Consider the following 14,408-nt stretch of genomic DNA (forward strand, 5'->3'; position numbering starts at 1 on the left):
TTAAGGCCAAGGTATGTATGTTTATAGATAAGCATATACTTTGTACTATGGCTATAATGTTTGAAGTGAATACAGTTTATTGCAGTAATATTAATCAGCAATTGCTAACCTTTGTATCCTTATCTGAAGACCTTTGATTCAAGCTCTATTATATTAACAGCCAAGCCGTGTAACATCACAGAAATGTGTCAAGTAACTAAGAATGTAAATAGATTATTTATTGTAACAGGTTTATTGTAGTTTAAAACATATCCCTTAATTGTATTGGTACAGATATAGTGACCATGACAATGCCATGACAAAATATAGAACAAGGTTACATTCAAAACGTTTTCATTGAAAATATCACCTGTCATTATTTTTAAATATTCTCAATGCCAGTCATTTATCTAACAAGCTTCTCTTAGAGAAATGACATAAGGGAAGTTTCAGGGAAATATCATCATTACTGTAGTGTACTGAAAAATAAGGGTTAGGTTCATCTACAAAACCAGTATGGATTTGGATTATGGATGGGACGCAATCATGAGTGCTCTCCCGAATTACGGCAATATTATAGAGATTATTATTATTATTATTATAGCCCTTTATTCCATAAGAAGTTTTAAATGGTTTTTGTATTTGTAATTTAAATGTTATCTAATATATGGATCCCTCTTTGGGTGTAGGCCTCCTCCAATTTTATCCAATCATCTCTCTGCTTCGCTTTCTCCATCCATTGTTTTCCAGCTGTATGGACTATGTCATCTGCCCACTGTTTTTTTGGTCTTCCTATGGACCGTTTGCCTGCTGGTGCTTTCCATTTAGTGGTTATGTTGGTCCACCTTTTGTCAGTCATTCGGGCTACATGTCCTGCCCAGCCCCACTTAAGTTTTAAAGCATTTGTGAGGGCATCAGCAACCTTTGTTTTTTCTCTTATTGTTGTGTGTTTTATTTTTTGTATCTTCCTGAGTCCCATCATACTCCTTTCCATGGTTCTCTGTGTTGATCTTATTTTTTCTTTTACTTTATTTGTGTACACTCATGTTTGTGAACCATAGATCAGGCATGGCAGAAGACATGTGTCACTCACTACTTTCTTTAGGTTCAGGCTGTAGTCACCCTTAAGAATTTCTTTATTATATATATTATAGAGATATTATAGTTTAAATATAAAGAAAATGAGTACTCATTGCAATTTTACAGACTGCGACCAAACTTTGCGTGATTGTTTGATATGTTGTATTAGGAAAAGTTCAAAGGAAACGGCTTTGGTTCTTACCACATGAAATTTTGTACCTATTTATTTATAAGTGAATCTATTTACAGCAAGGCACAAAAGCGTATGCTATTACATATTTCCTATCTAGATTATCTAGAGCTGTTTTGCTGTAACAGGGCAGAAGGGTAAATAACGAGACTATAAAATTTTACCTTAAGATAGTTCTGATTCCTAGTCTTGTTAGGCACAGTATCCAGGAGTTTGTCTATAGTGGCCGTTGTTCTCATGTCAAGCCACACTATAGCATTGTACAGTGGTTTTCCTGTATTACGATCCCATACTATCGTAGTCTCTCGCTGATTTGTCACTCCCACTGCTATTATATCCTAGAAATATTAAGTTATACTCGGTTTGTATGCCATACACAATATTAACACTTCGCTTTCACTACTGACTTACAGGTAATGCCCAAATGTAGACGTGACAGAGTAGTTTGGGCGTGTCAAGTAATGCACATACAGTTAAAGTGTTAAAGAAGCATTTTTTTTTGTACCGAAATGAATAAGGCATAATATTGAGGTAAATAATAGTTTTATTAAGAAATATCCATGTGGAGCAATAAAGCTTGGGGCAGAGTGAAGTCAGTTGCCCCATAATGAAAGATAACTGCAACAGCGGGCAATAGGTGCAACTGAAGGTGTCTTGTTTCTGCATTATATTGTTCCACATTTCCAGATGCAGCAATGAAAACATTGCATTTCAGTAAGTATATAGTGAATATATTTGCTAATTACAACAAATTTATGAACCAACAATTATTGTTAATATAACTTTGAACATTGATTGTTGGACAAGTTCTTAGATGCGTTTTTCTTATTTTTTATTAGAATTACTATTGCATTGTCCAAATGAATGTAGTGAGAATTAATGATGTGCCCAAAAAATATGAAAAGATAAAAAATTAGTTTATAAAGGGCTCGGTTGGTTAAATATTTGTATAAAAAATTTACTGATATACCTTAGCCCTTCCGCCCATTGCTTCTAGTTTCTCGACTGCTTTTTCTACGCATGTTGTCACAACTTCAAGAATGGCCATAGGATCTTGTTCAACCCACCCTTCCTGAGGAAAATGCTGATCTAAAGACTTTTGATGCAACGCGACGACTTCCAAAGAGTTAGCTTTGAAAATGATAAATCTTGCGCTAGAGGTGCCCTCGTCAATGGCGCCGACGAGTGGTCCGAATTTTCCGTATTCACTCATTTTCAGCACGGTTTTCTATCAATCATGTGTTTCTAAATGGATCAGTAATACCAAATGACCCTTATCTAATACGCGCGAGGATTATCAAAATAATAAATTGATAATTTCTAACAAGATTTAACAGATAACAAAATTAACGACAGTGACAGTGATTGTAAAAACTCTTATATTGTAATGTATTTTATGTATTTCATTTCATATAGAAAAGTACTTTTCTACTGATCACTTGTTCAGTTTTTAATTGTTAGATTGTTACACAAGAAACTCGAGAAAGTAAGTAAATCGAAAAAGACAAATTTCAAAATAGTTTTTTTTTATAACAAGCCAACTATAACAACATAACAACAACCTTCGAATCGAATCGAATATATCGAATGCTTTAGTTAGTCTATAATACTCTATACTCCACAGCTCTACACCAAAGAGAACATAATCCCTAGAGCTTATTACACTATCCTAATTTAGTGACTAACAAGAGGGACGCCGCTATACGTGAGACGCGATAAGAGATACATCTTATCGTTTCTCATAAGCTCTTAAGGTCCCTCCAGACTATGTGCGTGAATCGCGGCGCGACTTCGCGGAGCGAACATATCGCGAGTTCGCGACGTGGCGTGGCGTGGCGGTCGCGAGGTTGAAGAGTAACTGTTAGTTATCTATGGCATCATATGTGATCCCATTTTGTTTTGTTGTAAAACCGTAAAATATAGCTGTTTAATATCATCATATCAGCCAGCCCTTTATCGCCCACTGCTGAGCTTAGGCCTCTCTTCCAGTACGCCGCTTGTCCCGGTTCTGAGCTAATCTCATCCAGAAGTGCCCCGCAATCTTTCGGATGTCGTCCACCCAACGAACCAACGAACGCCAGGGGCATAGACCTAGCATTACATAGACCAGCTATACGCGTGCGCCCGTAAGGGATAGACATAGATGACGTCATAAACGTGGGGATACCATATTGGTAAAAATTACCCCAATATTTGATATCACGTTGGGGCGATTACCCTGGAGGCAAAGTTAGCTTGTTTGACGGTATTAAAAAATTGTTAAATAAAATGTCAATGGGCCGTTCTTTTTAGGCGTATAAACAATGAAATAGCTCCTATAATTCGCGCAGGTGGTACAAAACTAAACATGTTTAGTAAATAAAACGTAAAATAAAATGTATTATGGGTTTTAATTTAAAGAAATCACAAATCGCAATCACACCAATTAATGTACACCACATTTAATCTTCAAAACATTTGATTATTTCTTTTTTTGAATTAGAAGTACTAAAAACTTCGAGGTCAAAATTACCCATAAAATTATGATATTTTCATCTGGTATCCCTAACATGATTGTTATGCAGCTAAATTAAGAAGAAGTTTAAAAATGGCTGACCTCAGACTCCTACCTACCTACGTAATTTGGGCGGATAATTTTACAAATAATGTTTTCTTAATTTGCGTAAATAATTGTGATATTTTTATTGAAATCGTTTGATTCTACATTGCTTTGAGTGTAACGTAATTTTACGATGTTATTCTCACATATTGCGTTAAGAGGAAGGTGTAAAATACCGTACTTACGTGTGAAAGGTTATGATCTCATATTTTTGCTCAGAGCGGCTATTACAGCCGATTACAGAACAATTCACCAGTATTTCATCAAAGTTCAAGCATTCAAAACGCTAACCATCACTATATTTCATAAGAGAAAGCACAATTTCATACAAAACAACGATAATTAAACAAGCAACGAACAAACATGACATGTCACGTACTTATTTGTTTGCCAAAACCTCGGTTGTGGCAGCGGTGGAAAAGTGAAACTATGACAAGGACAAACAATAACAGCGCTTTCTCTGCTACTCCTACTGAAAGATACATAAGACTATCCCGTTCGGTCATTTTCCCCCACTCCTCATGACCGATCCAGTTATACTAGATTCATGGCCAGGGGCTTCTTTCATTCGAAAGCGGCCACCATTTCGTTAACATTTTAGTCCACCTGCCGTCACTCTGCCACATACACAACATCTCCCGCCACATCTCGCGTCTTAGCAACATGTCCCGCCCAACTCCATTTTAGTTTGGTAATGACGAAACCAACTGCTGTTTAATATAATATAATGTAATATAATCAATATTTATCTTGACTATTCTTGACACAGAGGAGCCAAAATAGTGTGTAATGTGAAGTCTTGCATGCTCGCGCTTCGCGTCTCTTTTGTTTGACGCGGGCCGAATAACCGACAACGACGCGAAGGCGTGAACAATCTGCGATATCGACGCCACACGCGTTCGCGGCTTCGCGCCGTGATTCGCGCACGAGTGTTGAGGGCCCTTACGAGACGGGACTCCTTAACTCCTTTATGTCAGTTCGTTTGGTACCACAGAATAAATAATAGTACTACCGTACAGAAAGGAAACTTCCAATAAAACCGAAGTTTGACAGCGGTTCAGGGTCGAACCATGATGTCCCTTTCTAATATATGGCACTATCCCTTTCGGCTATTCAGGGTTGTCAAAATGAATGTTTCTAGAAGTACTTATTATGTATAAGCTACTTGGGTATGTACTTCTAGAAACATAACTAATTTTATTTTAATATTGTTTTTTATTCTAATGTTAATTTTATTATAATAATTATTCTGTATATGTGCCATTTTCAACCAAAAGGATACTTATTGTCGCTTGTCAGTAAGGCGCCATTTCCATATAGCTTCAATTAGAAATCAACCTTATCGACAATGTGGTACCTTTTGGTTGAAAACGTCACATATATAGTGATAGATGTAAGCATTAACATAGCTATAAGTACATAGTTAGTTAGTTAGTTTTGCTGGGCATTTTCCGCAACTCGACATCCAATGTGCCTATTTTGCGTGAAACGAGGTAGCGCTACTCTAACCACCCCAGCTCCTCCATGAAGCCTAGCAAAGTCTTCAGGTTGCTATTTGCCTCCTTTAGTGTGCATGGATTCCCTAGGTATTTGCTCCTATATACTTCTACCTGTTTCCAGTCTAGGAGAATATGTTTTGTTGTTTCTTCTTCTGCCATGCACGCTCTGCACATGGGGCTGTCCGTTTTACCCATAATATGTAGGTGTTTGTTTAGTGTGTTATGTCCTGTTATTAATCCTACTATTTTACGTAGTTGGCTTCTTGGTGTTTTCAGTAATATTTTGGTAAGCTTGTGGTTCAGTTCCGGTAGAATTTCTTTGGTTTGCCTGCATGTTTTCATTTCATTCCAGTACTTGTTGTGCAGTTGTCTGTGATGTTGTTCTAGCTGGTTGTGTATGTAGGATATTGGTAGGGTCATGATTGGCTCGGGTCCATATGCTGGTGTTTCTGAACCTTTCCTGGCCAGTTCATCCGCTGCATCGTTTCCTCTTGATCCACTATGCCCCTTTATCCATTGTACTGTTACTTTGTTGCCTTCTTTGCTCACTTCAGTGAGGCTCCGATGACATTCAAGTATAAGCTCTGAAGTAAGTTTGTCGCTGCATAGCGCTTGTAGTACCGATTTACTGTCTGACAGTATTAGTATGGTTTCGTGTTTCACTTGTCGTCTTGTAATAGCATTGCAAGCTTCTATTATTCCTACACATTCAGCTTGGAATACCGTATTGTGTTCACCAAGGGATTTTGTAATGTGTATGTTCAGGTACTCTGAGAAGACACCACATCCTGTCCCTTCGTTTGTTTTAGAGCCATCTGTGAATATTCTTAGGTTTATTTGGTTTAGTCCTTCTTTCGGATCTTCTGTTAAAGATATGGCGTAATCTTTCCAGAAGATCATAGTTTTTGGTATTTTGTCGATGGGCGCTTCCAGCATGGGCAGTTTTAAGATCGTATTTTCATAGATCTTCTTGTGCGATGAGCTGAAAGACGTCCATAGGTTTAGATTTTTCAAATGAAGAGCTGTGGCAGCCGCTTCTTTCTGTATGTATATGTGTAGTGGCAGGAGTCCTAGCATTATTTCTAGAGCCGCAGTCGGAGTAGTTCTTATGCAGCCCGTTGCAGCCACACATGCTAGTCTTTGTGTTTTATTTAGTTTCTCTATTACTGTAGTTAGCTGGGTGCGGGGCCACCATACCACCGCGCCGTAGCTGATCATTGGCATTATTACCATTTTGTACAGCCACAGTATAATGTGAGGGGCAAGTCCCCATCTTTTGCCCACCATCCTCCGGCATTGCCAAAAGGCTACTGTTGCTTTGTTCAGTTTATTGTCCAGGTGTTTGTTCCAGTTCAGTTTGTCGTCCAGGATTATGCCTAGATACTTTACGTCCTTTGAAAGTGTCAGTTTTGTGCCATAAAGTGTTGGCATTGCATATGTACCCAGTTTTCGTTTGTGTGTGAAGAGAATTGTGTCGATCTTTTTTGGGTTTACCGATAGGTAATTCTCCTTGCACCATTTCTCTACTATTCTCAGTGCTGTCTGTGTGAGATCGCACAGTGTGCTTATTACTAGGCCGCTGATTAGTATTACTAAGTCATCTGCGTACCCTATAGTCATAAAGTGTTTGTTGTTTAGTTTTGTTATCAAATCGTTTACAACCAGGTTCCAAAGCAATGGTGAGAGTACTCCTCCCTGGGGGCATCCTCTCATGACTAGTGCCTGGTGATTTTGATTTTCTGTTAGTCTTATTATTCTCTGTCTTAGCATATTCATTATCCATTCGATTATGAGCGGATTGGTTCCATGTCTATGTAATGCTTGTTAATTGAATGTTGCTGAAATTGGTCTTGTCAAAGGCTCCCTCTATGTCGATGAAGGTGCCTAGACAGGAGTTTTTCCTCGCTAACGCATTCTCTATGTTGCTTACTACAGCATGGAGAGCTGAGTCAGTTGATTTACCTTGACTGTAGGCGTGTTGGTTTGGATGGATTGCTATGTTTTTTAGAGCCGTGTCCTTCAGTTCTCTGTCACATAATCTTTCTAGTGTTTTTAGCATGAAGGACGTTAGGCTGATTGGTCTGAAAGACTTAGGATCCGAATAATCGGTTTTTCCTGGTTTTGGTAGGAAAATCACTTTCACTTCCCTCCATTTCTGTGGTATATACCTAAAGGCTATACAGCTGCACATTAGATTGGATAGATGTTTTATTAGTGTGTGTCCTCCCCACTTTAGTAGGGCTGGGTAGATTCCGTCCGTTCCCGGCGATTTAAAGTTATCAAAACTATTTACCGCCCAGGTCGTTTTGCTATGTTCTGTTATGCGTTCTGCTGTCTTCCATTCTCTTTCAGTTGGATTGTAGTTCGTTATGTGTTGTTCTGGGTCTTGCTCATTTACTACCTTGCATCCTGGGAAGTGGGTCTCAACCAGTAGCCTTTCTGTCTCTGCTGGGCTACTGGTGGTGCTATTATCCTGTCTCTTCAGGGTGCCCAGTAGTTGCCTTGGTTGGTCTGCAAGGATTTTCCTTGTTCTGTTTGCCTGTGTTACAGTTGATATGTTGTCGCAGAAATTCCGCCAGGTGGCTGATTTTCTGTATCTCAGTCTTTTCTTATAGTCTGTTTTAGCTGTTTTGTACTTATTCCAGTCCTCTTCAGCTCTAGCTATAAGTACATACTAACACAAGCTATGAGTCTGTAAAAGTTTTAGTTAGTTGAGCTTTGTAAGTGAGTACGCATGCACTCGCTTATCGCTATACTTACTGATTATTTATCACGAATTAATTTAGTTCTCTGAAGTGAAATGTATAACTTCTTTGAGAAAATAGTTCTATAAACCTAAAAGTTACTCGAAATAAATGATTTATTATTATAATTTGTACACGCATTCAATAACGACACATCAGTGTCGGCGGCGAGAGTGACGGCAGCAGCCGCCGATTGGCGCAGCCCGACCGTTTTGTTACCAGTATCGTGGTCTGACTGCTCCTTCAGTTGTTCCCGCTGCGGCTGATCGAGCCATCTTTGGCTTGTAGAACGCGCGCGTGACTTGAGTGGACTGTATTTCACATTTAGTTCAGCTAAATCCACCTCTAGCTGTTTGTCAATAAGCGCTATTTGTATTCTTGCCTTTTCCTTAGCCGCCTCCAATTGCAGCTGTCTTCGTTTGGTTAGTACAGATGATGCTTTAGAATTACTCATACAGTAAGGTAGTAACGGCGGCGGAGTAACGTCGCTCGCACGATGAGACGACGGCAGTCGTTCCGCCCGACCGCTAATGATAACTTCAAAAGTCATATCTTAAATCTGTACCTGCGACTGCAGTGTAGACGTTGATGTACTATATACTGCACCTTATTTGTTCTTTACGCGTAGCACATTGCGTATTCACCGTAGCAGCATACGTGGTTCTAATCCGGCTTGAAGGAACAATTTTGTAGATTGTCGGGCCGCCGATAATGAAAAATGCGTAAATCTTTGGCTGTTACACTTTAATTACACATCAATCACACAAACTAACAGAATATTTACAAGCAACTAGCTTTTAAAACATAAAAATACGCAACGAAACATTTGTCGCTCATTGACAGGAGAAAAATCTATATTAAACAAAAGACGCGCGCGGGCAGCGGCATCCGTACCGGCCAGGCTGCCAGCACGCGTGCAGCATAAAGGTTCGTGGTTCCGTCGCCTACAACCCATCTTATATACAAGGTGTTCACGAGGAAACCGAAAGAAAACCACTCTTTTCTGAGGCCATAAGAAGGAAAAAATTTAATGTTTAGGTCAAATTCGCAAAAAAAAAATTTTTTTCCAAATTTTTCAGATGTATTTGTACATAAAAAGTAAATATTATTGGAAAACTTGTCACTTAAAATGGACTTTTACTTTTTTTTTGTAAAACGTAGTTTTTACAAAGTGTTACTTGTCACATTTTGATATCTATCAATAAGGTTACATAGACTACGTCCCACAGTGGCAACATCGACATCAAAAATGCGTTTTGCACTATGTAACAATAAAAACTTGTTTTTTTTTTAATTGGTATTAACTGAAACGGCAAATTACAGAAAAGTTTATAGGACATTTTAGTCTTTAAATATGATCAGGAATACGCTGTTAAAATTATTCGGTATCCTCATGTTACACCGTGTATAAGTATAAGTTATTAAAATAGTAGGCACGTAATCGATTATAACATATCGATTATATATTTTATACTGGCAATAAAATGTCCTTGAACAGAACAGTGCCACTTTGATCCCTCCTAGCAGGGAAGAAAAGTTCCCTTTTCGAATAGGTGATGTGAAAAATACTTGGAAATGACTGACTTGTATCAGAAAACTACAATACAATACAATTTTGTTTTGTACAATAAAGTGATTTACTACTACTACTACTTAAAACCAATAAAGAAAATTACACCCCGACAAAAACCGAGTACTACGAAAATAAATAGCGATAAAGTGACTATAGAGAGAATTGAACCGGACATTGCGACCAAGGTCTTGTCAGCTGAAAATACTAAGGCGGACAAAAAGGACCAAGAAGATCCTAGTTTTCATAATATAAGTGATAAGGTAATATTGCCTAAAGTTACGTCGCTCGACCTAGAAAATCTATCGGACTGTGACGAGATTCATACCAATCAGGCAAACTCAACTTTTAACAGCAGCACACAATAGCTTCACCTAATTCGAACGCTAGAAAATAACATATCGATGAACACGCAGCAGACATTATCTAAAGTAGTCACGAATGAGGTAATAAGTATTCATACCCCACTTAAATTTTGGCATTTGTAATAATTATTTTCTAGTAAGTGATTGTTAAATTGGATGTGTACATGTGAAGTTTTATTCTAATAATTTTGTACTTATGTTAGTAAGTTGACATTTATAATTGCAAAGATAGATATAAGTAACTCCGTAATAGATGGTAGAAGTCTAAGGAAAAAACGTGCCTCGAAAATCAAGAAAATTTGATTCTCGTTCATAGGGCGTACTAGCTTTGGCCTACTGTCGTATAGTTGGCGTTGACGGTTTCGTTTGTTATTTAACAATTTTAACGCATATCAGTGAAAGAACATGGATCAATATTATAAAAATAATTAATGCAAATAAAAAAAAACAATTATCCATATTTAAATACATTTTATCGTATTTTTATAAATCTTCATTTTTAGTTTTAAAGTGTGTCGACAGATGGCAGTGAATTTACTGGGGTTACAAAATTTACTATGACAGTACCGCTCTAGTATAAGTTACTCTATGGTAATTGTAATTTGTAATTACTGTAATTAGCTCCATGCATGAATTTATTTTTATTTTTGGATTCATAATTTATATCGTTGGAACACCGGAAATGATAAAAATACTTTTGTAAACCTTAACATTATTTTATTAAAAAATATTTAAAATATTGAAAATTTTTGAGCGGTTGAAACGCTCATAATTTTTGGCGCGAATTCGACAGAGCGAGATGACGTCACACGTTGGGCGGCCCAACTGACGTTTGCTACTAATGACACTAATCTGTCGAACGCGTGACGTCACGTGGCGTTTCGAGCGTTTCGCTCACTAGCTATTCGCGGGCAAATTTTTGTACTTTTTATTTATAATTTTGAGTAATTAAATGGTAATTTAAAAACGGAAATGCATTTGTAACAAACATCCGAATAAAACATTTTGTTCAAATATAAACTTCATGCATGAGGCTAATTCTATATACTTATATTCAATATTTATTTTAATTTTTAATAGGTACAATGTACATAATTTTAATTATTAAGCAACTATGTTCAACACAATAAGTATTGTTAAGAATAAATAATGAATAAGCATCCGTGGCCTGAAAGTAAAAAGTCCCTTTAAAATATAATATAGTATATTTAATTTACACTAAAAGTTTCATAGTGGAATCACAATTAGGTACCTACTTAGGAAGGTTAATTAATGTCGCACTGAGTGATATAATAATATCGACTCCAGTAGTCTTTCAATTAATAAAACAACCATTTGCTATATAATTTACGACTTTACTTATTGAAATTAAACAGAGGTCTGGCACATCTTATGCAGAACAGATCGGGCAGATATCGTTCAATTTCATTGTAATCTGCGTAATCGTTATTCATCCCCCTATTAGTATTAAATAATTTTCTTCAAGATTTATTATCCAAATTGGGAGCACATCGTGAAACAATTGGCACAACATGAAACCAGGGAGTGACAATTTAAAGACTGAATGTTTGACACTATCCACCTGTAATAAATTGAACATCATGTAGTATAACTAAATGATGTTAATAATGAAATATAAAAAAAAAACTTAATCATTTTGTAAAAATAGGTACCTTTTTTAAAAGTGGTTTTTCGCTGTACTCGTCCATGAAGTTATCCACGTTATTACTTATACAAATTTTCCAATAACAAAGATTAAATAATGTTTCTTCGTCATATTTCATCATATTTACGTAAATAAGATTACTAATTTCTGTGGTACAAACAAAACAAAATAAGTACAGGTAAGTTTTACTTTTGCCGCATTTTCATATTTTTTAATAAAAAACTCCAAATAGGTAGCCATAAAGTATTTGAGCCAATTAAAAAGTCGCGATAAGTAGTAAGTAATTAGTATTTAAGTATCGATAGTATGGAATTAAACTATTATCTTCAATTAAACTGGTATTTATTTATGATTATCGCATATGTCGTCGCCAAGTCTGACATAAATTAGTATGAAGCATCACAGTCAGTGTAACATGCATGTATAGTAATTTATACCTATCTTTCTAAGTCATTGCATGAGAGTCCACTGTAAAACTTTTAGTCTTATAAATATAGTTTAGACTATATTTTGGTGCAAAAAAATAAAAATTGGTCGAATTGATCAAAAATTGTTTTGAAAGTCACTTCCGTTTTGTACATAATATATGTTTTTTAAGTACTATGATTTTTTTTCTTTATTTTTCCCTTAATCTATACATCATTACCCATCTTTTTCAATTTATTAGAAAGTTATACAAAAAAAGTTATTGCAACATGGACTCCCTACTAGTAGTTTTAAATAATTTTAAATTTGAGGTCGACATTATTATTCTAAGTGAGTGCCGATTGCACCCTGACAAACTCGTTCCAGCAATAGAAAACTACACACATTTTTCATCTTCTAACCACCTAAATCAAAATGATGGGGTTGTTGCGTACGTCAGTAATAGCCGTAAATATAAGATAAGAGAAATTGTACTAACACATGCCTCATGTTTAGAAATTTCTACTCACGACACTATAATATTAGGCATATATAGATCCCCATCAAATAGTAAAGCAGACTGTTTCATATCCTCTCTAAGTTCTCATCTTGACACTATCAAGTCAACTAAAAATATTATCATAACCGGAGATATTAATATCAATATAGGAGAAAAAACCAATGAGCAATCTTTTGAACAGGCTAACAGACTAAACTACCTTAATATGTTGGCAATGCACGGCTTGTTACCTGGACATATACTACCCACAAGGGAAGGTGCTTGCCTTGACCATTTTATGTTGAAGCTCGACAATAATCACTCGAACGCTAAAACTCTAGTTCTAGACACAACGATAACTGACCACGCGATGATACTTCTTAAAATAGGTAGCACTGATATCCCTAAATGCTATAATAAAAAGAAAATTAAAGTAAATTTCGAGAATGCGCACAGTACTCTCCTAAAAGACAACCTAGCAGAATTATTCGGTTTAAATGATCCTAATACACTAACGGAAATGTTTATACAAAAAATTAGGCGATGCCTCTTGGAAAACACTACTGTCACTTTAATTCCAAGGAGTAATCGCATCATTAAACCATGGATTACCCCAGGAATTCTAAGATGCATCAGGAATAGGAACTATATGCAGAAAAATGTTCAAAGGAATCCAGACAATATCGTACTAAAAATTACTTATAAAAGATACCGCAATTACTGCAATACCCTAACCAAAAACCTAAAAAGAAAATACGAAAAGGAACAATTAGATAAAGCTAGTAACAACCCTAAGATGCTCTGGAAAGCGATATATAAGATAACTAACCGCAAACCTGTTAGAACTGAGAATAAAGAGCTACTAGACATCAGAGAATCGCCTACGGAGTCAATAAACGCTGTCAACCAGTATTTTTCTGACATCGGTAAATCTCTCGCTGAACTTATTCCACCGGCTACTAGTAATCCAATAAGTCATGTAGCACTCGATGATTCGACTTCAAATAACACTGTCGTGAACTCTTTTGCTTTATTAGAAACAGATTCCAGCGAAGTACTCTCAGTCTTGTCCAACTTAAAATCAAGTAGTGCTCCTGGATGGGATGGCATCTCAACTCAATTTTTAAAAATGGCCAGTAATACCGTAGTCCCTATAATATCATATATGGCAAACCTGTGCTTTGAACAGGGAGTATTTCCTGACGCCCTTAAACAAGCGGTCATTACCCCTATTTACAAGGGAGGAAGCAAAAGTGACATATCTAATTACAGGCCAATATCGGTCCTACCCGCTCTCTCGAAGGTTCTGGAAAAACTGATAAACAATAGACTAACCAATTACCTAAATAAATTTAACATCCTATCGAAAGCACAATACGGCTTCAGAAAAGGTATTTCAACGGAGGACGCTGTAACGGCACTATCTGAGCTTATAATTAATAACGTAGATAAAAACAAAAAATGTTTATCGGTTTTTCTAGACCTGAAAAAGGCGTTTGACACCGTGTCGGTTCCCATCCTTATTAACATCTTGGAAAAGAAAGGCATAAGAGGCACCTCTCTATCTCTCTTTAGTAGTTACCTCCAGAACCGAACACAGAAGGTCAAACTTGGTGATTGCATCAGTGATGAAAGCCCCATATCCTACGGAGTGCCACAAGGTAGTGTTCTAGGCCCTACGCTGTTCCTAGTTTATATAAATGAACTATGCAACATGTCTATTGAGGCGGGAACTATATTTACTTATGCAGATGACACAGCTGTGGTATTCTCAGGAGACACGTGGGAGGAGGTCCGCCTCTCTGCAGAACT

At 36.8% G+C, this 14,408-nt stretch overlaps 1 protein-coding gene across 1 annotated transcript in view; it reads right to left on the minus strand.

The window, feature by feature from the left end:
- LOC134753894 (glycerol kinase) overlaps positions 1-2,654 on the minus strand; it is a 45,431-nt gene extending 42,777 nt beyond the window's left edge. Inside the window, exons 1-2 of the mRNA XM_063689857.1 lie at positions 2,220-2,654; positions 1,414-1,587 (exon numbers count right to left, since the gene is read on the minus strand). Coding sequence (XP_063545927.1) covers positions 1,414-1,587; positions 2,220-2,462 — 417 coding nt within the window. The 5' untranslated portion in view covers positions 2,463-2,654. The remainder of the gene's footprint in view (positions 1-1,413; positions 1,588-2,219) is intronic.
- Between the last annotated feature and the right edge of the window lie 11,754 nt (positions 2,655-14,408).

The sequence above is a fragment of the Cydia strobilella genome, chromosome Z, assembly GCF_947568885.1.
Source record: "Cydia strobilella chromosome Z, ilCydStro3.1, whole genome shotgun sequence".
Lineage (NCBI taxonomy): Eukaryota > Metazoa > Arthropoda > Insecta > Lepidoptera > Tortricidae > Cydia > Cydia strobilella.